The sequence below is a fragment of the Pinus tabuliformis genome, chromosome 8, assembly GCF_031772625.1.
Source record: "Pinus tabuliformis cultivar Carrire ecotype Pingquan chromosome 8, CPIR1, whole genome shotgun sequence".
NCBI classification, from domain to species: domain Eukaryota; kingdom Viridiplantae; phylum Streptophyta; class Pinopsida; order Pinales; family Pinaceae; genus Pinus; species Pinus tabuliformis.
In genome coordinates, this window is record NC_142294.1 from 220,315,751 (window position 1) to 220,339,021 (window position 23,271).

General features: G+C 41.3%; 1 protein-coding gene across 18 annotated transcripts in view; it reads right to left on the minus strand.

The window, feature by feature from the left end:
• Positions 1-23,271, minus strand: part of LOC149234940 (histone-lysine N-methyltransferase ASHH3-like) — a 343,338-nt gene that overhangs the window by 295,746 nt on the left and 24,321 nt on the right. For all 18 annotated transcript variants that reach the window (XR_016246143.1, XR_016246139.1, XR_016246140.1 and 15 more), the window contains exons 2-4: positions 8,695-8,821; positions 8,282-8,390; positions 8,074-8,173 (exon numbers count right to left, since the gene is read on the minus strand). Coding sequence is in view for 5 of the 18 variants with exons in the window: in XM_089372008.1 (XP_089228134.1) it covers positions 8,074-8,173; positions 8,282-8,390; positions 8,695-8,821 (336 nt within the window). In the remaining 13 variants the exon portion in view is untranslated. The remainder of the gene's footprint in view (positions 1-8,073; positions 8,174-8,281; positions 8,391-8,694; positions 8,822-23,271) is intronic.

The window sequence follows — 23,271 nt, forward strand, 5'->3', positions numbered from 1 at the left end:
AAAGAATTCTTCTCTTCTTATAGAATCTTCAAATGAAGAATTCCAAGACCTATGACCCAAGACCAAGACCCCTCCAAGACCAAGTCAAAACCTCTTCTTGATGTGCTTCTCTTCAATAAAGTCAACGTTAGTCAAAATTGTTGCAACACTTAAGATTTTCAACGCTTACTTCATATTTCAGTCATTGCTTCAGAACTGCACTTTTCGGTCTTCCTGTTCTCTCTGCAATTTCGCACATGTGACTGAATTAGGGCAGAAATATGATCCTTTTCTCCTTCACTTGCCTTGGTTTCCTTTCCTTGGTAACTCGACCTTCTTTCTAGATCTATTGTCTCCAAACTTCGGCTCCTTTTGATAGGTCTGCAATTCAGCCTGCTACAATAGTAGTGATGCCCTAATCTTTGCATGTGTGGAGGATGGCAGCCCAAAAACACTTCGTTTTTCTCCTCCCTTTATTCTCCTTTTCTTCGCTAAGTATTCCTTGTCTTTGTTGTGCTTCAACGAACTTCATGATCGAACTTGATGATAATACTTAATGAGGTCAAGTACTTCACTATATATAGGCTTCTTATGGAGGTCGAACAACCCTTTCATGAGGCCAACTTGTCACTGTGTAGGCTAACTTGACTTTGTAGGTTTGTTGAAGTTTCTAAGTTTACTTATAGTTAGAAACCCTCCATGCACTTTATCTGATTTATTCCTACCTACTTGTTATTTTCTTTAACACGTTATTTACAATGTAAATATAGAAAATAAACACTAGTGCATGCTCAACATATTACAGAACAGCAACTAAAAGAAACAGAAACAAACACACCATATGACACCATTATTTTTGGACTAATGTCCCCGGAAAAACCCAATGTGGGATAACCGGTGCAGCTATCTGAGGGTTTTCTTATTAAGCAATATCAGAGTACAATCTGGATGCCATAACTGGACTACCCAACAGAGAATTTCCTTGGCAGTAATACCTCTCAGTTTCTGAAAAATCTTCTAGCTGAAAACCCGGATAACCCTTCCGGCAGCTACTCAGCACAAATCTGCCCCAAAAACCCCAGCGTCAACCTCTCTTTGGACTGCGTCAGCCCCTCTCTGCCTCACGTTGGCCTTGCGTCACCCTGGATGGGTCTGTGTCAGCCCTGGGAGGCCCTGCATCAGCCCTCTGGCCCTCTGCGTCAGCAACGCTGGCCTCTTTGAGGCTCTGCGCAGCTCCCGGCTACCTCTGCATGGCCCTGCATGAGCCTTGGCTGGCTCTACATCACTTTCCTTGGCTACTGCACTGCTCTTCCAGCACTGTCTCTGCCTCTCTGTCTCTTTGTACTCAATTTCCCCTCAACTGCATCTCTCCCGATCACTAATTCTATCTCTCTTAGCAAACCCCGCTCTAGAGAATAGAATGACTGATCACTCTTGTGTGTTCTCCAAGTGACCCTCAAGCCTCCTCTTATACTTTTCTTGTTGACATATCAATGGTCGAGATTAAGTCCCTAATCAACGGCTAAGATTAGATCTAGCATGATCCATGTCTTTTGGACCATTCTAACACAGATTCATATTAATACACATTAATATTTTATTTTTCCTACGTTTAGACTTAGGGACTCCATTAAAAATATTAATTATTTTAATATCACCTAATCTGTTTAGAATCTGCCCAAACCCTTTCTAGGTATTGGAGATCTCATGTGCCCCAACCTCTCCACCAAATTTCGTGGCTAGAGCACATCCGATGCTACCCCACATCAACACTCCCTCTTAGCGAGGAGTCTGCTCTAGCAATACTCCTTACTGACTATTACTCTGATCATCCGACATTGGTACCTGTGCTGATGCTAGGCCTTCCTGCCCAACATCCTCTATACTGCTGCATCTTGTACTGTTGCCCATGGTTCTGCCACTGCTGCATCTGTACGACAACTCCCTCTGCATCCGTGTTGCTGCTGGTCCTTTCTCCCAGCGCTGCATCCGCATTGCACCTCCTCTCATCATGTTGCATCGTGCTGCCCACTGCTGCACTGCAACTCAGTTACTGAGAAGTAAGTAACTGATCTCCCAATCTGACCTCCATGTTGGGCTAGAGACACCCACTGATGCTGAAGCTCCCCCTGTCGCCGACAAGTGCTCCCTCTCTGACCACTGCGCTACTGCAACAACTCGCTGCATCTCGCACCGTTACACACCTCTCTGTGCCATCCTGCACTGGTGCAACACTGTTGTGCCTCTCGCACTGCTGCAGCCTGCTAGCCTCGCGCTATCTCGGGACTCTTGCACTGTAGCTCTCTTTGTCGCTCCGTCCGCATCTGTTTCTACCCACATCAGCCTGTCCTGCTACTCCTCTTCGGGGCTTCCATAGCAAGGTCTAATCCAAGAGGTTGAGTACCTCGAGGATCCTGCCCCTCATCGCCTGTAGTCCACCTGACTACAGCTCGATGTCTCCCCACTTCTGCTCAAGTGGTGCGTGTGCACTCATGGCGCGGTCATCATCTGTCAAAACTTCCTTCTCTGCCCGTGCTGGCGCTACCTTAGTCTCAGAAGACTCTCCCTTACTCTTCTTCCTTGGACACTGGGTCACATAATGACCCAGCTCCCCATAGTGGAAGCACTTGATCTTAGAGAGATCCTTCTTCTTCCACTTTTCCTGCTTTCCCTCAGATGCTAGGGCAACATCTTCCTCCTCCAGCTTGACTTTGATCCCCTTGGTGTTGCTACCCGTCTTCGACTGCCATCTAATCTCTTCCTGGCGAAGAGCTGCCCACATCTCGTCCCAAGGTGAAAGTGTCCCTCTGCCCAATATACTCTAGACAAATACTTCCCAGTCTTCTGAGACAGCATTCAGGGTTGTCCTCACCATCAGCTCCTTATCCGATGTCGCCTCTATAGCAGTGAACTGATCTCGGATCTCATTCAGTCCTCCGAGGAAGGTGTCAATCGGTTCTCCCTTTTTCATCTGATACGACCTCAACCGATTCTCAAGCAGCATTCTTCTCTGCACAGAAGCATGCTGGTACAGCTTCTTGATAGCCTCCCACATCTCAAATGTCGTTTCCTTCTCGAGTATGTGTGGTACTACATGATCCTTGACCCTGTCAAGGATAACGCTCTTGGCCCTTGCCGTCGCCTCCTCGTACATGTCATTATCATTGGGGTCGACTGGGATAACTATTACCTTCAAGGTGAAGTTCTTGACACAATTCCTGTCAAGTACGGATAAGATTCTGGCCTTCCAGACTGCGAAGTTTGATGCTCCGTCCAGTCTATCCTGGTCTCTTACTCCATGTAGTGCCATGATGCTCCTCTACTTCCCTCCTGGAAGTTCTCTGTTCGACTCCTCTGAGTCTCTACTTCCCGTCTAGAAGTTCTCTTCTGGACTCCCTCTAAGTCCTGATTTCCCTCCTGGAAATCCTTTTGTCGCTATCGAGATGCCCCCTACTCTGATCGTCTTGTGCAACCGCACCACTGATTCGGGTTCCTCGGCTAGAAACCCTCGGTAGCAACTCCTCTGGCCTTGCTCTGTCAGGTACTGTTCTGACTACAGTACCTCACCAGCTCCACTCTGCAATATTCCCGTAGCCTTCTAAACCCCAGCAACCTGAAGGTGAGAGCTCCTAGGCTCTGCGCAATCCCGACACCAGCAACCCGGCCTCCTCAGCTACTGCGTGCCTCTGTGTGAGGCTTCTTTTGCCTTCCTTAGCCTCTGCGCTGCCTCTTCCCGGCTCACCCTTGATGACGCAGGCACTGCGTCACCCTTCCTTGTTGCTGCTCTGCTAGAAACAGTTTTTGTCACCTCGGGACAGCTATTTTCTGTTGCTATTGCTCCGCTCGGCTGATGTCCTTTAGTCCTCCTATGATCTGCAATCACGCTCTTATACCATGTTGAAGTTTCTAAGTTTACTTAGTTAGAAACCCTCCATGCACTTTATCTAATTTATTCCTACCTACTTGTTATTTTCTTTAACAAGTTATTTACAATGTAAATACTGAAAATAAACACTAGTGCATGCTCAACATATTACAGATCAGCAACTAAAAGAAACAGAAACAAACACACCATATGACACCATTATTTTTGGACTAATGTCCCCGGAAAAACCCAATGTGGGAAAACCGATGCAGCTATCTGAGGGTTTTCTTATTAAGCAATATCAGAGTACAATCTGGGTGTCGAAACTGGCCTACCCAACAGAGAATTTCCTTGGCAATAATACCTCTCAGTTTCTGACAAATCTTCTGGCTGAAACCCCAGATAATCCTTCCAGCAGCTACTCAGCACAAATCTGCCCCAGAAACCCCAGCGTCAGCCTCTCTTTGGACTGTGTCAGCCCCTCTTTGCCTCACGTTGGCCCTGCGTCACCCTGGATGGATCTGCCTCAGCCCTAGGAGGCCCTCCGTCAGCCCCTCTACGTCAACAACGCTAACCTCTCTGAGGCTCTGCACAACTCCCAGCGGCCTCTGCATGGCCTTGTGTGAGCCCTGGCTGGCTCTACGTCACTTTCCTTGGCTACTGCGCTGCTCTCCCGGCATTATCTCTGCCTCTCTGTCTCTCTGTACTCAATTGCCCCTCAGCTGCATCTCCCGATCACTAATTCTATCTCTCTTAGCAAACCCCGCTCTAGAGAATAGAATGACTGATCACTCTTGTGTGTTCTCCAAGTGACCCTCAAGCCTCCTCTTATACTTTTCCTGTTGACATATCAACGGCTGAGATTAAGTCCCTAATCAACGGCTAAGATTAAATTTGGCTTGATCCATGTCTTTTGGACCATTTTAACACAGATTCATATTAATACACATTAATATTTTATTTTCCCTGAGTTTAGACTTAGGGACTCCATTAAAAATATTAATTATTTTAATATCTCATGATTTGTTTAGAATCTGCCCAAATCCTTTCTGGGTATTCGAGATCTCACGTGCCCCAACCTCTCCACCAAATTTCGTGGCTAAAGCACATACGATGCTACCCCAAATCAACAAGGTTGACCAGATCTTAGAGGGTCTTTATGACTCTTTTTATGACTCAAATAAATTCTCTTGCATAATACAAGATGCCCAAAGGAATATTTCACATATGACAATGACTAAATTGACTTCTTGACTCTATGACAAGCCCTAAAAGTACTCAATGGTTGCTTGACCTACAAATAAATTGACCTTGAGCATGAAACCCATGCTACAAAAAATAATAATAATTTTTCTTTCTTTTTACAATAAACAAGAATGAAGAGTACTTTTCATATTTATGAAGATCGAACCTAGTTACCTATTTCAACAGATAGGACATACGCCAACCACCAAAGATAGCTTAAAATAGATGCTCCTAAAAAAGAGGAAACCTAATTACGGCGATGAAGTAAATTATCTAGACAACAGGTTTAGAGTAGCAGAATTAACAGACCAAGGGTATATGAACTAGACCCCCAAAGATGTGTAGGTTTGTGATAGCTAACCTCCACTTCACTCTTGTGGAAAACTAAGTGAAAATCGCCCACAGATTTCTTGGAGGTGTTGAAAATCATGACCTTGGTTTTCTTATAGTTGAGCACTTCAAAGGTCAACCTTAACAAAATAGAAAGGACCTTCTAAAAGGGAATGAAAATTACAACTCAATTCAACAATCCATGCATGCAGGTAGATTCATGAATGTTATAGGCACCCTTTTGATAGCTAATTTACATAATTTGCACAAATATATCCTCAACTTCATTGGGGGACAATAAGAATTTATGAAAAGGGGTAATTCCTTTTATTAACTTCATGCCTTGAGGACTTTCAGGAAAAAATACTCTTGAACTTATTGTAAACGATGTCAATTAAGTATTGTTAAAATTGGCAATTAGGGCCAAACTCCATGTGGGTCATCTTATTTATGGCAGCTGATATTTTTCTTAGATCCCTCTCATCAAGAGGTGTAGGGTTGATCTAAAGATTATCCGATTCCGATAAGTATTCATGAAGATATGAATTTATTTGTGTTATTGGTCAAATCGTCAAGGTCGGCCAGTAACCAAATAACCCCCACATGTGCTCAACGTTTTAGTATAAAAGGAGGTGACTTGAGATTCATTTGTACACACTTCACTCTTGATTTCTCTCCACTTGCTTTGGGTTTTAGTGGAAGAGAAATCTAAGAGGATGAAGCCCTAAATGCAGGAGGAAAGAAGGCTAAACAAGCTGCCCTAGCCGCAGTCCTAAAGAGGATGATCTAGATGAAGTCCAAGGGAGGAGACCCCTGCTTCTATACGCTGCCCAACCTGCCCTCTACGCTGCCTAAAGGAGAGACATAGCACGGTGAAGAAGGTCTATTCACGCTGGCCAAATACGCAGGTCTACCTGCCCTAGCCACAGTAAGGAAAACAGGCCAGCGAGGGCTTGAAGGGTCATTTGTGAAGGTCGGGTTGCTGTTGGGAGGGCCGAGGTACCTTCCTTGAGGGCTGAGGTAAAGGAGAGTTGTTTTGGGTTTGATGTGTGGGCCATAAGCTATAGCAAGGCTGTGTGGTAGACCACAGGCCATACCACCACAACAAGGGAAAGCATGGCCGGTTTTGGAGTCATGTTATGCCCTTATCTTCAGCGTGGAGGCAGAGGGTTCACATTAGGGCAGGCCGCAGAGATTAAGGGTTGTTTGAGTGATTGTTTGAGGGTTGTTGCAGCAGCCTGAGGTGCCCTAACCAGTCACTATCACAACAGCAGCAAAGTAGTCTTGAATAGCAGTTTGTGTGGTGTGTTGGGTCAATGTTGTTACTAGATTTAGATCAGTGTTGCTGGTACTTGGTGCAGCAAGCTCATCGTGCAGCAAAGGTTACATAGTGCAGCAATGATGCATGGGACAGCAAGGTCACATGGTGCAGCAATGATACATGGGACAGCAAGGTCACATGGTGCAGCAATGATACATGGGACAACAAGGTCACATGGTGGACAATATTGATGCAGCATTATGGTTGGATACTACTGCAGTTTATGCAACATGTTAAGATACAGCCTATGGATGCAGCTACATATCTAGATGCAGCAGTTGGATGCAACATGGTGTGTAGTGCTGCATAATGATTGAGTGCAGCCCGGTGATGGAAGCATGTGATGAAGAGCGGCGTAATGACAGTGGTGTAGCGTGATGATACTTTGCAGTATACATTGAGCACAGTGATGGGCACAGTCATGACTAGTGAAGCATGATGAGATGCAGCGTAGTGATGATGGGTGCAGCACAGTGAGGTGCAGCATGATGATGAGGTGAAGCACAATGACAGGTGCAGCAAGGTGATGGAGTCACCTTGGAGAATCGGTTGAAGCAACATGTCTTCAACTGAGTTCAGCTTACCTCATGTATCATCTTCTTAGAGACGATCTATGCTCTTATTTAGATAAGTCAAAGTGTTGACTTCTGTTGTAAATGTACTATCTCTCTCTCTCTACTGAACTATTGAAGAACATATAAGAAGAATTGATCAAGGGTTTCCCCACATTGGGGTTTGCCCCTGGCTAGCGCCACATCTTGTGTCCTCTTGTCTTGGTTTGTCTTCTACAATTTATGTTTATGTTCTACCTGCAATTTACTATTATGCTGATGTGATTGCTAATCTGGAAAAGATATTGAGCTAACTGTGAAAATCAAAATAAATTGCTCTAAGCATAGAACATACCTAAACTTAACAAGTATTTAGGTAATAAATCAGAAAATGCAGGTACTCAATACTGATAAAGTTATGATAACATCCAATTTTCTCTACACTGCAACTCTCAGACAAAAAAAATTCTCTGGTTTTTGTAGCATTTCATGGGTGCTGTCACTTGTCGAATGTTTTAACTTTCTTGAAGGACTAATTCTGCAGTCTGAAACCACTAATATTCCTTTCTTTGCTTGTGCCAATGTTGTATAACCGCATCCCTTAGAACCTCAGTTTTAATAGCAACATACCTACACACTAATCTGCACAATATTGTTCAGAAAGACACAGTTTAAAGAATAATGCATGTATAAAAATATGTAATCATGCAATGAATGAGTGCAGTGGCTCGATATATAATAGTAATGCTTCATTGAAGTTTGTACAAACCAATAGTTTTCACCTTTGACAGTTTGAACTTTTTAACTTGTCGCAGCTGAAATGGCTTGTTGGTACATAACTCCCCACAGTCACAGCTTGAGGAACAGCTGAAATTTATCATTCTGTGATATTCAAAGACATCAAGTTGTATACATCGACATTAGTATTTCATTGAAAGACTAGGACAGAAAGGACTCCTGGCAAAAAATTGAATCTGAGGAGAAGCTTACCCGCAATGACAATTTTCATCACAGACACTTGCTGGGCTAGAGGAGGATAGCCTGCAAGAGCACTGCACACCATCATCTTCCACACGCTTTTTCTTAGTCAAATAAACATCTTAATGCAGTCAAGGATTAACGTCGCTGTCATTACCCATCAATTCAACATTAACGAATAAGGACTACAACAAAAGATGTCCAAATGATTAAGAAAAAGAATGATATCTCAGTTTATGCCACAATTTTTAAGGATATCTCAAGATCCTGGCTTTTGAATTCTCTAAGCCAAAGAACATATCAAATTAAAAAGAGATTGCATTCACTAACATACACAAAGAACTATCAATAGTGAGCTCTTTAACATTTGCTTATTTTAACAAAAAATTGGAAGGTTCAGAATTATCAGTTTTTGTATAGGATACTGCGTTTAATATAAGTATAATTATGTGCCTTCCTCTTCAAAGAATACGGAATTTGAAAATCAACTGGGGTTTCAGGCACGGGCAACTCCATGAAAATAGGCATCAGATTATATTTCTTCTCTGCATCCTGAATTGACAAAGAGAAAAGAACATTGAGAAACCACAGTTGACTTGGAAAAAAAAATGGTTATGTTGAAAATTTATTATACAAAAAATGTATTGCATTTTTTAGGAAATTAACTAGAAAGTTCAGAATATAACCAACAGAATATTCCACGCATATTTATAATCATATTTAATATAGTAAAACCTTTTACTGTGAATGAATTGAAGACATAATATCCAAAGGTTAAGTGAAGAATGAACACAAATGAAATATAAAAACCCAAAACAAGTACTGAGATTCTGATATGTTTCGTTTAAAGAAAATTACATTTTCCAGCAAAATTATTTAACATTATTTCTTCTGTTTTTAAACATTTTCATACAACTCTTCAACGAACAAAACTAGCACTTAAATAATAACTCCACTGAAAATTTTATCTCTTAAACAAACATAGCTTCAACTGGAACAACCCTTAGTCCTTTCAATGACAAAGATTATTATCAACTGGGACTATTTCAAAACATGTAATGAATTTACTTCTAAAACACGAATGAAGTGTGTAAGTTAACATCTATAACTGAGTGCTGAGGACCACTACGGCAAGGTAACATGAAGATCCACATAGAGGAACATCAGAAACTCAAGGACTAAAAGTACTTTGATGGAGCTCCTAAATACTGATATAAAATATAATGCAGGAATCATGGCAAGTTAAGCCAAGTAACTTCAAGTTTGACGCACCTTGTGCATACACCATGCACTTGTTAGTTTTTGGTAGCATCGGAAGTGCTCTAGCCTTGAAAATTGGTCGAGAGGCTAAGGCACATGAGTTCTAAAGAACTCAGAAACTGTTTGGTGAAATTCCACCCGGATTGTATTTTATTAAAATAATTAATATTTTTAATGGAGTTCTTAAGTCTAAACTTAGGGAAATTAAAATATTAATGGGTATTAATCAAAATATGGGTGAGAATGATCTAGAAGGCAGATCAAGTCATGTTTTAATCATAACCGTTGATTAGAGACTTAACCTCGACCGTTGAAGACTCAACAGGAAAAGTATAAAATGGAGGCTTGGGGTTCATTTGAAAACACATACACACACAAAGAATTGATCTAGAGTTCAATTTTTGGGGCTAGGAAGCTGAGAAATTCGAACTAAGTGATCATTCTGCAGCAGAGGGGTAGTGAGAATCCAGGAGAAGGACTTTCCGGAGAATACAGACAAAGAGGCGGAGAGAGCCAGCAGCGCAGAAAAACTGCCTGTCACGCAGAAGTTGGAACTGTCGGGAACTGCCGGAACAGCCGAGAAAGCTGATGCAGAGGGAAGAAGTTGGAACTGTCGGGAACAGCCAGAACTGTCGGAACAGCCAGGAAAGCTGATGCAGAGGGAAGAAGTCGGAACTACAGAGAACTACCGGATCAGCCGGGAAAGCTGACTCAGAGAGTAGAAGCTGGAACTGTCGAGCACTGCCGGAACAGCTAGGATGGCGAATGCAGAGGGCAGAGAAGATGATGCAGAACCAGCGCAAAAATAGCTGGAGTTAGCTAGTCTTGTGCCGAATTAGCCAGAATTCTGTCGGGTGAAGTGAGGTAAAACTCACTCAGGTTTTCTACCAATACTTTCTCTGTAAAGGATTGCTAGATGAGCATCCTAGATTTGTATTCAGATATTTCTCCTGAATAATAATAAAACCCTCTGCTGCACCGGTTTTCCCGCATTGGGTTTTTCTGGGGACTATTGTGTTCAAAAATAAGTTTGTCCTATGTATCTTGTTCTTTGCTCTGTTTTTTGTTTCATGAGATCAAATATTTAATTAGTGTAGGCTGCAGAAGTAATTTGCTTCAATATTCAGAAGAATAACTTGATGAATGTAATTTTAAAAAATCAAGTAAGTGAAGTAGATTCAGATTTGCTGCAGTAGGGGTTCCTTGGACTAGGAATTTTCACAACACTCAATACTGAACTCGAGAAGACTTATGACTAGCTCCCTTAGAATACGCAACGCCCTATGATACAAGTGCCACAACTCATGGAAGTTGTCAATGTTATTCACCAAGGCTCAAACAAGACCCTTCAACCTGTACAAATTACCTTCTCTAACCCCTATTGCCTTAATTGTATCTGGGCTAGATTCCTTTGGTTTAACGAGGACTTGTAGGTTCTTGAATTCCACTACAACCCTTATCTTCCATAACCGAAACTAAAAGCAAATTCTTCTTGAGACCTTGAACAAACAAATCATCATCAAAATCTAAAGCATTACCTAACTCAAGCTAAAAGGAAATAGTACCAACACCTACTACGGGGTACTTTGCATCATCAAAAGCTAAACGTATACTCCTATGGCCTGCTTCTTCAAATTAGAAAATAACTACCAGGCTAAGTTGAGATGCCCCATGTTGATATATGTAACTAGGTTCGGTCTTCATAATGACATGTGTAATCATGATTTTATGTAATTAATGTAAAGAAGAAAAAAAAAATTATGCTTGAGACATGGATTTCATGCTTAAGGAATTTTATTTTTATAGATCAAGCTCCCATTGGAAGCTTTTAGGATTGATCATTAAGTCATAAAGTCAATTGAGTCTTTATCATGTATGAGAGACCCTTCTTGGGCATGTTACATATCTATTTGAGTCATTGTAACAATCAAAAGACCCTCCAAGACCAAGTCCAAGTGCTACAAGCAAGTCGGCCTTCAAATGAAGCAATAAGACTACATCAAGATAACATGTCGACCTAGGATCAAGTCAAGTCGGCTTATTTTCAGGGGCAAATCACTATATAAAGGAGGACTCGGCCTCACTTGGAGAGCATTCATTCAAGCATTTGAAATAGAGAAAGAAGTGTGAGAAACACTAGCAAAGGAGCCTCTCATCTAGCAAAGAATGGAGAAGAAGGAACCGAAGTGTTTTGGGTTTGTTTTGGGGTAAACATCTCTCACATGTGCGAGGAGGATTGGTACTATCTGTTGCAGAAGTAGCCAAGTTATCACAGTCATCCAAGAAGGTCGAATCAAGGAAGAAATCAAGTCACCTTTCAAGCTGAATTGCAAAAGAAAGAGACACTATCCAAGCAAGAAGGGAGTCAAGGGATAAATCATTGTTTATCCCTCACACGTGTTGCAACTAGGGTTTCTGAAGTGGCCGAAAATTGCAGGCATGTGACAATAGGTCGAAATCTGAAGAGAAGCTGAGATTTGTGGTGGAACAATCAGTTTGACCAATGTTGACTTAAGGAAGAAGAATTGTTTCAAGGAAGCCTTGTGACTTGGTCTTGGAGAGGTTAGTAGGTCAAGGGTCTTGGTCTTGGAAATCATCAATTGAAGATTCTATAAGAAGAATTCGGTGGGTTTTCCTCTCAAGTTTGGAGAGGTTTTGGCCCTGGCTAATAGCCTATATCTTGTGTCCTTTGTCTTATTGTTCATCATGTTTTTGGTAACTATTTGATGAGAAGAACACTATAATAATCAAGCTAAAGAAGAACTAATCAAGAAAAAGTAAAAAGATATTCACAAGCAGTTATCATTGCTAGAGAAATCACCTACTTTTACTACCCTAGATTTCTCAACATGGTATCAAAGCTAAGGTAACAAGTCAAGGAAGGGCAGCTCAATAAGGGACACTCAAGGACCAAGGTTCTAGAAGGATATCTAGGGCATCAAAGAATCAAGAAGATCCTCTCATCTCCAAGGCATTTTGAAGACAAAAGTTGCATCTTCATCTTAAAGAAAGTGTCAGAACCCTAGATCGATCAAAGAAGAAGTCCACAGTTAAAGCATTCATGGGATCCTCATTCAAATCATTATCACTAGGAAGGAGACCTCAAAAGACCCTATCTCTATTTAAATTGAAGAAATCGTCAAATCAAAGCATCTTGAAGTATACTCATCCAAGGAAAGGCAAGAAGAAAGGAGTTGTTGGCAGTGTTGCAGGAAACATCCCCCCCCCCAAAAGGATCAGGGGGCAAAACCGTGTCCCGTACAGATCCGCCACCGATTCTTCGACGGAACCGCGGATCCAAAAATCGAATCCGTGGTTCCGCCTGTTTTTGGCGATTCCTGAAAACTTGAATCCGTGGGGGGCCGATCCGCGGTACCTGTTGTCCGATCTGCGGATCCGGAAAGGATCGGGTGTGGATCTTTGGACATTTGGACATGTATCCACCACGAATCGCGAGCGGATCCGAGAGAAGGTGGACGGTTTCGCGGGGCATTTTTGTTTTTCGTTTTTTTGGAAATTTCGAGCTGTTATGTGAGGAACTATACTTTCCAAATACTCCCAAGGTGACCCTTGATGCTCCCTAGACGCTTCCTAGATGCTCCCTAATGGTAATGTTAAATTCTTAAAGTATAAGTGGCATTCTCCTTTATCTTTCATTTCCATCATTTTACTTAAATTTTTAACATTACCATGAAATGACTCAGGATGTTTGAGAGTGGTTCCAACCCCATCAAACTTCATATGGAGAAAATAGAATTTCATATCCCATTCAAAATTCAGCAGACTTAACAGTTCTCACGATCAATGGGATTGTGGCGTTTCATTGGATTATATCATGTATGAGGGCATGTGATCGACATTTAATCAAGAGCACCAAGCCCTATATGTACCCCAGTGTTGATGTTGTTGATTGTTGAACTCCTTTGTCATGGCCTTAGCAATTATGTACCCTTCACTCAAGTCAAAATCATTGATCAGGCATGTTAAGCTTTCTCTACCATATTATAAGGCTTGGATTACGTTGTTTGATCAAAATTTTGACTAATATCCCTATAGAATTGAAGTAGAGGCAAAGACTAGACAAGTGAAGAGGAATCTAGATTCTAGATGGTTGATGCTGGAATAATTAATCATTGATGTACAATGAATGCCATATCTATCTTGATTTATGTAAAAATATGCATGTTTTCATGCCTTCTACAACTAATTTGGTATTTTGGATGTTCTTTTTAATATAAATGCAAAAAAATATAAATATATATATAGTAGACGCTTCTGAGACGCTTTGCTTCCTAGATTTTTGGGAAATGAACGTCCCTGTTTCGTGCAACGTTGGTTAGCATAATCAAAGGATTAAAGGTGATCTCCCTCTCTTTGGAGTCAAGGATCACTTTTGAAGAAAACCATCTTCATCAAGAAGAAGTTTTCTATCATCTATATCATCATCAAGTTCAAGAAGGCAGCAGGTTGAAGGAGCATCTTCAGAATTAAGTATATTTATGTCTACATCTGAATCTGTAAAAATGTCTTTTTGCAAGGAAAGCAACAAACTAGTTGGGGACTCAAACTTTCTTGCATGAAAAGGGCAGATCTGATCCTCATAGAAAAATTTTAAAATTTGGGTACCAAAGGACAAGCGGTTCCCTAAGGCTTTGATCTTTGGCCTAGGGAAAAGTGTCCAAATTTATTTGTACTTTTCTCCTAAAGTGACTTTATAAATGGTAAGTTACATTCTAATTTAAAGGTGACTTTATTAAAGTCAATGAAGAATTAGAAAGTGAAAAAGTGACTATGGAAATAAAAAGCTAAGTGGGTCTTTATTTAAGTGGGTGAGTTAAAAAATAGAAAGTGAGAACTAAATGCACATTTATTCTCATCCCTAGATCTAAATGAATCTCAGCCATTAGATCTTAGGGTAACCTAAAAAGTCATTTAGAAAGTAAAAGGAGAAGAGAAGAGAAAAAGATCAATTCATTCTTTCATGAGCATTTCAGAGAAGGAGAAGGGAGAGCAAGGAGAAAATTTTTGAGCAATGAGGAAGTGAAGGAGAGTAGCAAGAAGACATTTCAGCAAATTTGGGCAGCAGCATTTATTGGCATGCATCCCAAGGCAAAACCATATAGCAAGAGAAAGGCACAGAAATCGAGGAAGAGGGACAACAGCAAGGGCATGAATTTCGAGGCAAGTTTTGGGCACGATTTTTTAGGAAGTCGTACTACTGAAATCAATACGGTCCATACAGCAAGTTTCGGGCACGATTTTCGACGCAGGTCGTACAACATTTAATGTTGTTTTATTGCTGGAAAAAAATTTGTTTTGGCAGTTTGCTGATTGGCACGATTTTTGAGGTGGAGTTCAAGAGCAGAAATCGAGATAAGTTGTAATTTTTGGTTGCTGGAATCTTTACTGTGTATTTCAGTTTCTCTGTAAAAGCAATTTCAGAAATAAAAAAGAGCTCTCAAACTAGTTTTCCCCAAGAGTTGTAAGGGGGTTTTTCCAGGGTCACATTGACCAAAAATCACTATGTTATTTTCTGTGTGGCTGTCATAATTTTGTTGTGTTTTATTTCTACAATTTTAGCAATTCTGAAATCTCTAAATTTGTGTTTTCAGAAAATATTGTCATTTCCACATTTTAGAATTTTTACCATGCTTGGATTTAAAAGTAAATGCATGGAGTGATAAGGAAAACTAATAACCGGAGTGGAGGTTTAAATTCTTCATGGTATCAGAGCTTGGTTGGCTGAAAAGTGCAGTTTGGGACAGTAAAGTGAAAATTACAGCAAGCTGATTTTTACACAGAAAACAGAAACCTTTACCACAGATTTGAAAATTTCAGTTTGGTAGGGCAATGAAACATGTCTTTGGGTTTGAGAGTTGAAGACAAGTTGGATGGGAAGAACAACTACAGTGCATGGAATGAAAGAATCCCAAGCATCTTTGAGGAAGCAGAAGTCCGGGGCATTATGGTAAATACCACACAGAACCCAGTAGCAGTACCTGCTGACCCTGTACAGTTGGCAAAGTTTAAGAAAAAGAATGCTAAGGCAAAAAGATTGATTCTAGAAGGAGCCAAAGATCATGTCATTCCTCATGTGAGAGGAAAGACTTATGCACATGAGATGTGGACAGCCTTGACTAGTCTTTACCAGAGCTCAAATGAAAACAAAAAAATGGTCCTAAAGGAGAAACTGAAGGCCATTAAAATGGCTAAGACTGACAGTGCTACAACATACCTCACAAAGATCACTTCAATGAGAGATGAGTTGGCATTTGAGCTCAGAAGTCCGGGGCATTATGGTAAATACCACACAGAACCCAGTAGCAATACCTGCTGACCCTGTACAGTTGGCAAAGTTTAAGAAAAAGAATGCTAAGGCAAAAAGATTGATTCTGGAAGGAGCCAAAGATCATGTCATTCCTCATGTGAGAGGAAAGACTTATGCACATGAGATGTGGACAGCCTTGACTAGTCTTTACCAGAGCTCAAATGAAAACAGAAAAATGGTCCTAAAGGAGAAACTGAAGGCCATTAAAATGGCTAAGACTAACAGTGCTACAACATACCACTGTTGATAATATCGGCGATATTCGAAAATATCGCGATATTTTCGACAAAACGATATATCGCCGAGAAAATATCGCGATATTCTCTGTTTTGAAAATATCGCGATATTTTCAAAATATCGGCAAATATCGGAAAATATCGGCAAAATATCGTGATATTTTGAAAATATCGGCAAAATATCGGCTATATTTAAAATTTTGAAAAAATTATTTTTTATGCTTGCCGATATTTGCCGATATTTTTGCCGATATTGCCGATAAGATATTTTCTGGACCCTTGCCGATATTTTGCCGATACCGATATTTTCAACACTGCAACATACCTCACAAAGATCACTTCAATGAGAGATGAGTTGGCAGCCGTCTCTGAGATCATTGCACCTACTGAGTTCGTGAGGATTGCTTTGAATGGTGTTAATTTTAGGTATGTTCTATGCTTAGAGCAATTTATTTCAATTTTCACAGCTAGCTCAATATCTTTTCCAGATTAGCAATCACATCAGTATTAAAGTAAACCACAGATAGAACATAAACATAAATCGCAGAAGACAAGCCAAGACAAGAGGACACAAGATGTGGCGCTAGCCAGGGACAAACCCCAATGTGGGGAAACCCTTGATCAATTCTTCTTATATGTTCTTCAATAGTTCAGCAAAGAGAGAGAGATAATACATATACATCAGAAGTCAACACTTTGACTTGACTAGATAAGAGCAGAGATCTTCACCATGAAGATGACACAATGCAGTTATACACCTGACACCAAGGACTGCAGCTCGGAGAGCAGCCTTCAATCTTCAACTGATTTGCAGCATAAGGTCCTTCAAGATGAGACCCTTACATCATCATGTTGCTCCTTGTCGGTTGAACCAACCCATGACACTAGCTTTGTCCATCTTATATTACAGCAGCATCAAACAGTCTTCTAATAGCTTCAGCAGCGTGACAGCTCCATATATATTATGCTAATGATCTAAACACTCAAATACTCATACTAAATATTGATTGTGGTGTTATGGCCTGCGGACTAACACACAGTCTTCCTCTGTTGCTCACAAGGAAGTTTGTACCTTCATACGATCAGCTCTCCAATCTGCCTTCTATTAATGACGAAGTTCCACCAATGTCACTGAACATAGACCTATATTAATCTGCCCTCTAATAGTCTCCTTTGTTGCTCCAAAGGCTTCCAAGCAAGGTCTTCAACACAATGATTTCTCTCATAGAATTTACCGTTCATAACCTTCATCAAGTTCACACCCCTTTCTCCATCCAAGTGATTGTACTATTATCAATACAGTGCTAACATATGCTGCCTTGCTGGACAGACTTCAATGTATACCCTTCAGCACTCTTCTCCCTGTCATACAAACCACTTTCAGACCTTCCTCATCTGCCTGAAGCTTGACGATGTTGCTGTCCAAATCTGAGGTATGATAGTTGTGGTAAGACTCCTCCATCGCTGCGGTTGGGGCATGCTTGAATAGTCTTCTTTGATTGCGTTAATGGCTCCTCTTTCCCGCGTATAGGAATCCTCCTCTTGCTGCATAGAACCCTCATTAACTGCAGATTATATCACCTTTGAGGACTGCGGTTAGGGCAGCATAGAGGCCTCTTGAGATTGCGTATTAGAGGACTGTGTCTAGGGAGATAAGGCCTCCTATTTCCAGCATATAAGAGTCTTCTTAAATTGCGGATGTAGGGCAACATCTAGTGCGGAATAAGGCCAACAGTTAGGGCGTATATGGACAGTGATTAGGGCACGAACAGAACTGCAACTAGGGCTCTTTTGAACAGCGTATGGGTCTCTCCTTAGGGTTGCGTATAGGAGCCTTTTAGTACAGCTGATAGGGTCTCTTTCTAGACCAGCAATTAGATCTTTCCTAGCTGTGTTATGTAGGCTTCCTTCACCATTCTAGATCTCCCTTCCTTTCTGCATCTAGGGCTTCTTCATTAAGGCAGCATAGATCTCCATTAAGGCAGTGTAGATCTCTATTAGGGCAGCATAGATCCTTTCTCCATCAGGGCAGCGTGGATCCTTTCTCCATTAGAGCAGCATTATCCCTTAGGATCTCTCCTCCTACTAAAACCCAAAGACAAGTAGAGAGGAAGAGATCCCAAGTGTGTGTAGAAATGACTTGAGGGCCACCTCTATTTGTACTAAAACGTTGAGCACAAGTGGGGTTTGTTTGGTCGTTGGCCGACCTTGACGAATTGTCCCATAACACAAATAAATTCATATCTCCATGAATACTTATCGGAATCGGATGATCTTTAGATCAATCCTACACCTCTCGATGAGAGGCATCCAAGAAAAATATTAGTTGCTATTATTAAGATGACCCACATGGAGTTTGGCCCTAGTTGCCAATTTTAACAAATGGTCTTCCAAAGACTTGGGAGAATTTTGTGGATGGCATTGTTGCACGGGAAAACCTTTCCAGATGGGAGAGGTTGTGGGATGATTGCATTCAGAATGAGATCAGAAAGAACCATCTTGGGGCAGCCAAACAGGTGGACGAGGATGACAATGTGGCATTGTTAGCAAGAGGCAAGAAGGGCAGAGCAAAGAAGCAAGCTTCCAACGGGGGAGGCAAAGGCAAAGGTAAAGGTAAGCAGCAGAACAAGGAGAAGGACTATTCCAAAGTCAAATGTCGGAATTGTCAAAAGTTGGGACACTGTGTTGTTGTGTGTCTGGAGAAGAAGAACAAGAAAGGGAGAGATAAACCCATGGCAGCTTCTGCAGAGATAGAGAGCTTCTCAGAGAGCTTTGATCGGGAGTTTGGGGTCATAGCTTGTGAGGCCACTAGTGCAGGATCACCTGCCATACGTGTTCAGAGAGAGTGTGCACTCTCCACTACTAGCAGAGCATCTTCTAGCATTTGGTATGTTAACAATGGCGCTTCCCGCCACATGACAGGAGTCAGAGAGTGCTTCTCAGAGCTTTCAGAGGATGATACTGATATGGAGGTAGTACTTGGTGATGACAACATGGTTAGAGCAGTCAATGTGGGGACATTGACATTTGATAGGGGACCCAAACCTCCCTTGAAATTGTCAGATGTTCTATATGTGCTTGGAATGAAGAAGAACTTGATATCCGTCTCAGCACTTGAGGACAGAGGGTATGATGTGTTGTTCAGGAGAGGGCAGGTGCTTATATATCCTAGGGGAACTCCAGCTTCTTCAGCTAGAGTGATTGGTGTGCGCCATGCCAAGGTGTACAAGTTCTCATTCCAGCCCTAATGGCATTGAGTAGCAGCACCCGAGACATGACCGACAACAGATCTAGCAATTCAGAGTTGTGTGAGATTTGGCACCGCAGGATGGGGCACATGTATCATGAGGCCTTGAGTACATGGCGGGAGATCACCACTAGTGTGCCAGATTTCAATTCTTATCACCTTGATGTATGCAGAGGATGTGCTATGGGGAAGTTTGCCAGATCCCCTTTTCCCAGCAGTGACAGCAGAGCGACCGGGATCCTTGACTTGATTCATACCGATGTGAGTGGTCAGATGTCTCATGTATCCTTGAGTGGCTATGAATACTATGTTTTATTCATTGATGACCACTCCAGGAAGACCCGAATTTATTTCTTGAAGACCAAGAGTAAGGTCTTCAAGCAATTTCAAGAGTGAGGTAGGAAGATCAAGGTCCTCAGGTCGAACAATGGAGGGGAGTATACCCTTGGTGAGTTTGTTGATTTTTGTGCTGAGGCAGGCATTAGGAGGGAGTTCACAGTTCCTTACAACCCCCAGCAGAATGGGGTTGCGGAGAGGAAGAACAGATCCATTGTAGGGGTTGCCAAAGCCATGCTTCATGATCAAGGGTTACCTTTATTTTTGTGGGCAGAGGCCTGCAACACTGTTGTGTACTTGCAGAATAAGAGTCCACATCGTGCCTTAGGGAATGTGACTCCGGAAGAGGCTTTTTCTGGGAAGAAGCCTGATGTTGAGCACTTTCGTATCTTTGGGTGCCTTACATATTCCTATGTCCACAAGGAGAACAGGACCAAGCTAGAGCCTCAAAAGCTTATCGGATTTATATTCCTGCGCAGAGGAAAGTGGTTGTCAGGCGGGATGTGAAGTTCGAGGAGGAGAGAGCTTTCAGGAGGTCATGGGAGTTAGAGTATCCAGAGTCACCAGACCCTCAGGAGCAGCTGAGTCAGTCACAGGGATCCAGTGGTCAGGGATCATGAGGTACATCGATTACAGTGTCAGGTCCATCAGTGAGTAGTGGCTCTCAGAGTCAGGTGGGTGGTTCTTCGGGCAACATGCAGGGCAATCCGCAGAGCAGTTCATAGCGTAGTCCACTAATAGACAATTCGCACGATACTTCAGCATCTACAGGCACAGATTCAGGCATGAGGTCAGTTGGTAAGCCTTCAGGAGTTCAGGCTTTTGATGATGATGAGGATTCTTTCACTCCGGTGGGAGAAGTATGCTCAAGGAAGAGGAAGCCCAAGTGGTTTCAAGATACCTTGCACGAGGCAACATCAGTTGCTGGGCCAAAAAGACAGGTTAGAGAGAGTAAACCACCTGAGCGGTTCTGTAGTTACATGGCATTGGTGACAAGCATTGTTGACTCTGTTGTCGCGCGGATTGACACGACAACGCTCAGACCGGGGGCTGTCACTCTGATCCCCGATCCCTCTGTTTAAGCCTGTCTCCCGCGGCTAAGGGGGGTAGTCCCTGTGAGATGATGGACCAACTGTCGACCAGTTGGTTGGGAGACACGAGATACGATATAAAAAGCACTCGATGGATTTGATTAATTTAGCAGACCAGTGCCTTAAGAGATTGTGGTTAAAACGATTACTTGTTAAATGAAAAAATATGGACCATGAACAGCAATCATCTATCATCAGCTAAATCACAATGCTCTTAGAATGACCAAAACGATATCCAGTAACTGAAAATTTTGAAAGATAAATGCCTTAAAACACCCCGAGAATCGCAAATCATTAACCAGATATCAATTTCGTATCTCGACTTGAAAATTTAGATCCCAGCATGAAAGATATAACATGAAAACCACTGAGACTGGTAAAAATAATTTTCCACGAAAATTTTTTTATTTTTTTTTTAACTTTTTTCAATTTTTTATTTTTCAATATTAGAAAAATGAGAATAAAAAAAAAATCTAAAAAATTTAAAATATAAAATCTATTTTAAAACTAAATTATATAAAAAAAAATAAAAAATAAAACAAAACCTAAATTTTTAAATAAAAAAAAACTTTTTATATTTTTTATTTTTTATTTTAAAAAACAAAAACTATACAAATTTTTTAAATCTAAGCTAACCTAAAAATCAAATTAAAATCTAAATATTTAAAATCTAACAAAATACTGATACATTAAAAACTAACTAAAACGAATCTAAATCAAAAAAATCAAATATTATGAATAAATCCTAAACTAACCAAACTTAAAAACTAAGACTATTTAAAATCTACATTAAATATAAAACAAAACATAAAAAAATTTAAATCTAAACCTAAGAAAAAGAAAACTATACAACGAAACTGCGTTAATCCTAAAACAATGACCACAAAAAATAACGCTTTCGTTACCTGATGCCCACGCGCACATTCAAAAATTACCTTAAGCCAATCTCATTTTGCCCGCGTGGATTGTTTGAAGTTTGCAGACGGAGGTGGGTTCAAAGGATTCGGCAGAGGACGTAACAGTTCCAAAACGCGTTATATGACCACGAGAATTCGGATTTACCTGGATCGTTGATTGCCCCTGCTGCCGGTGTAGCAGAATGGATACCTGCGTGACTGCTGAGCCGACAGATCTCTGGTGCTATCAGTTCAAAAAAAAAAAAAAAATCGATCCGATAATCATGAGAATGAGACCCCCGTGCCTGACTAACCCGCGGCCCCTTCAGGTGTTTCTGATAGTTATGGAGCCGCGAATCGATTTACCAATAAACCTGAGCTTGAAATCGGAATGTCTACAACCCTGGCTCGTATTATTTGATCACGTGGAGCTGAATGAAGTGCATACGTTTCCCTTTGATGGCGGACAGGCACATAAAGCCACAGATTTTACAGAGGCGGCGTGATTTATTTCGTTCCTCAATTATTTTTTTTTCTTGACGGCGGGCAGATACGTGGGGCAACAGCGTGAATGGCTCTGAGTTTGGTTGTTTCCTTCCGGATAACTTGTTCATGAGACAAATATGCGTTTCAATTCTGAAGCCCTTCGCTGACCTGATTTCACGTCTATGATGAATGTGTCTTGTGTTTTAACGATTGCGTACACTGAATCAAAACTTTTAAAATCGACAGCAGTATTGAAAGTGAGTCATTTGTGCGCAGGGAAATAAATCACAGAATCTGGAAACTCTTTGTCGGCAGCAGATCTAGCAGTGCACTGGTAAAGAGAACGTTAATAGATTTGCACGTTGGGGCTGCTATAATTTCAAGCAAACAAAGCCCTATACCTGCAAACACAAAAGACAAGAAAAACCCTAATAAAAACTGTACAAAAATTTGAAACCCTGGATCAGAAAAATTCGAAACCCTAAGACAGCTGACTTAACGTACAGATTTGGCCCCTTAACAGCCAGATTTAGCAGTAAGCACAGAAAATATTTTAAAAAATAAAAATTTGAGGTTTTCACTGTGAAGAACTTCAGAAAAATATCTCATGCAAATCAGATAAATAAACCGAATGATAGACCCAGGATCAAATCCAACTGGGCTCAGCAAAAAATGCTTGCGGGAGTTGGCTGGTTCAGCCGAGAACTTCCCCGAATGCCCACAAAATTTCCTTCAATGATGTTTTCTGCACAGCTCAAAACAACTGTCAATAAAGAGGGCAAAAATGCTACTAGATCTCAAGAAGTAATGGAGAATACCTGCCATTACTTCAGAAACCCTAACAGCACCCAAACCCCAGCAAGTGAACAAGATTCCTGTGCTCACAATACTCTACGAAAAGCTATTATTAACGGCGGAAAATAACATATACAGAAAATGAAACAGTCTCACAGCATTTCAGGAGAGTAACACCAGCAAGATATGGACCCCAAAGTCTTCTTTTATTAACCAGAAACAGATTTACAAGAGATCTTCTTCAGTATCTGACTCACAGATCCAATTCCTGAAAATGACCCCTAGCACCCTACTTAAAGGAAATGACTCCAACGGCTAGTTCGAGTG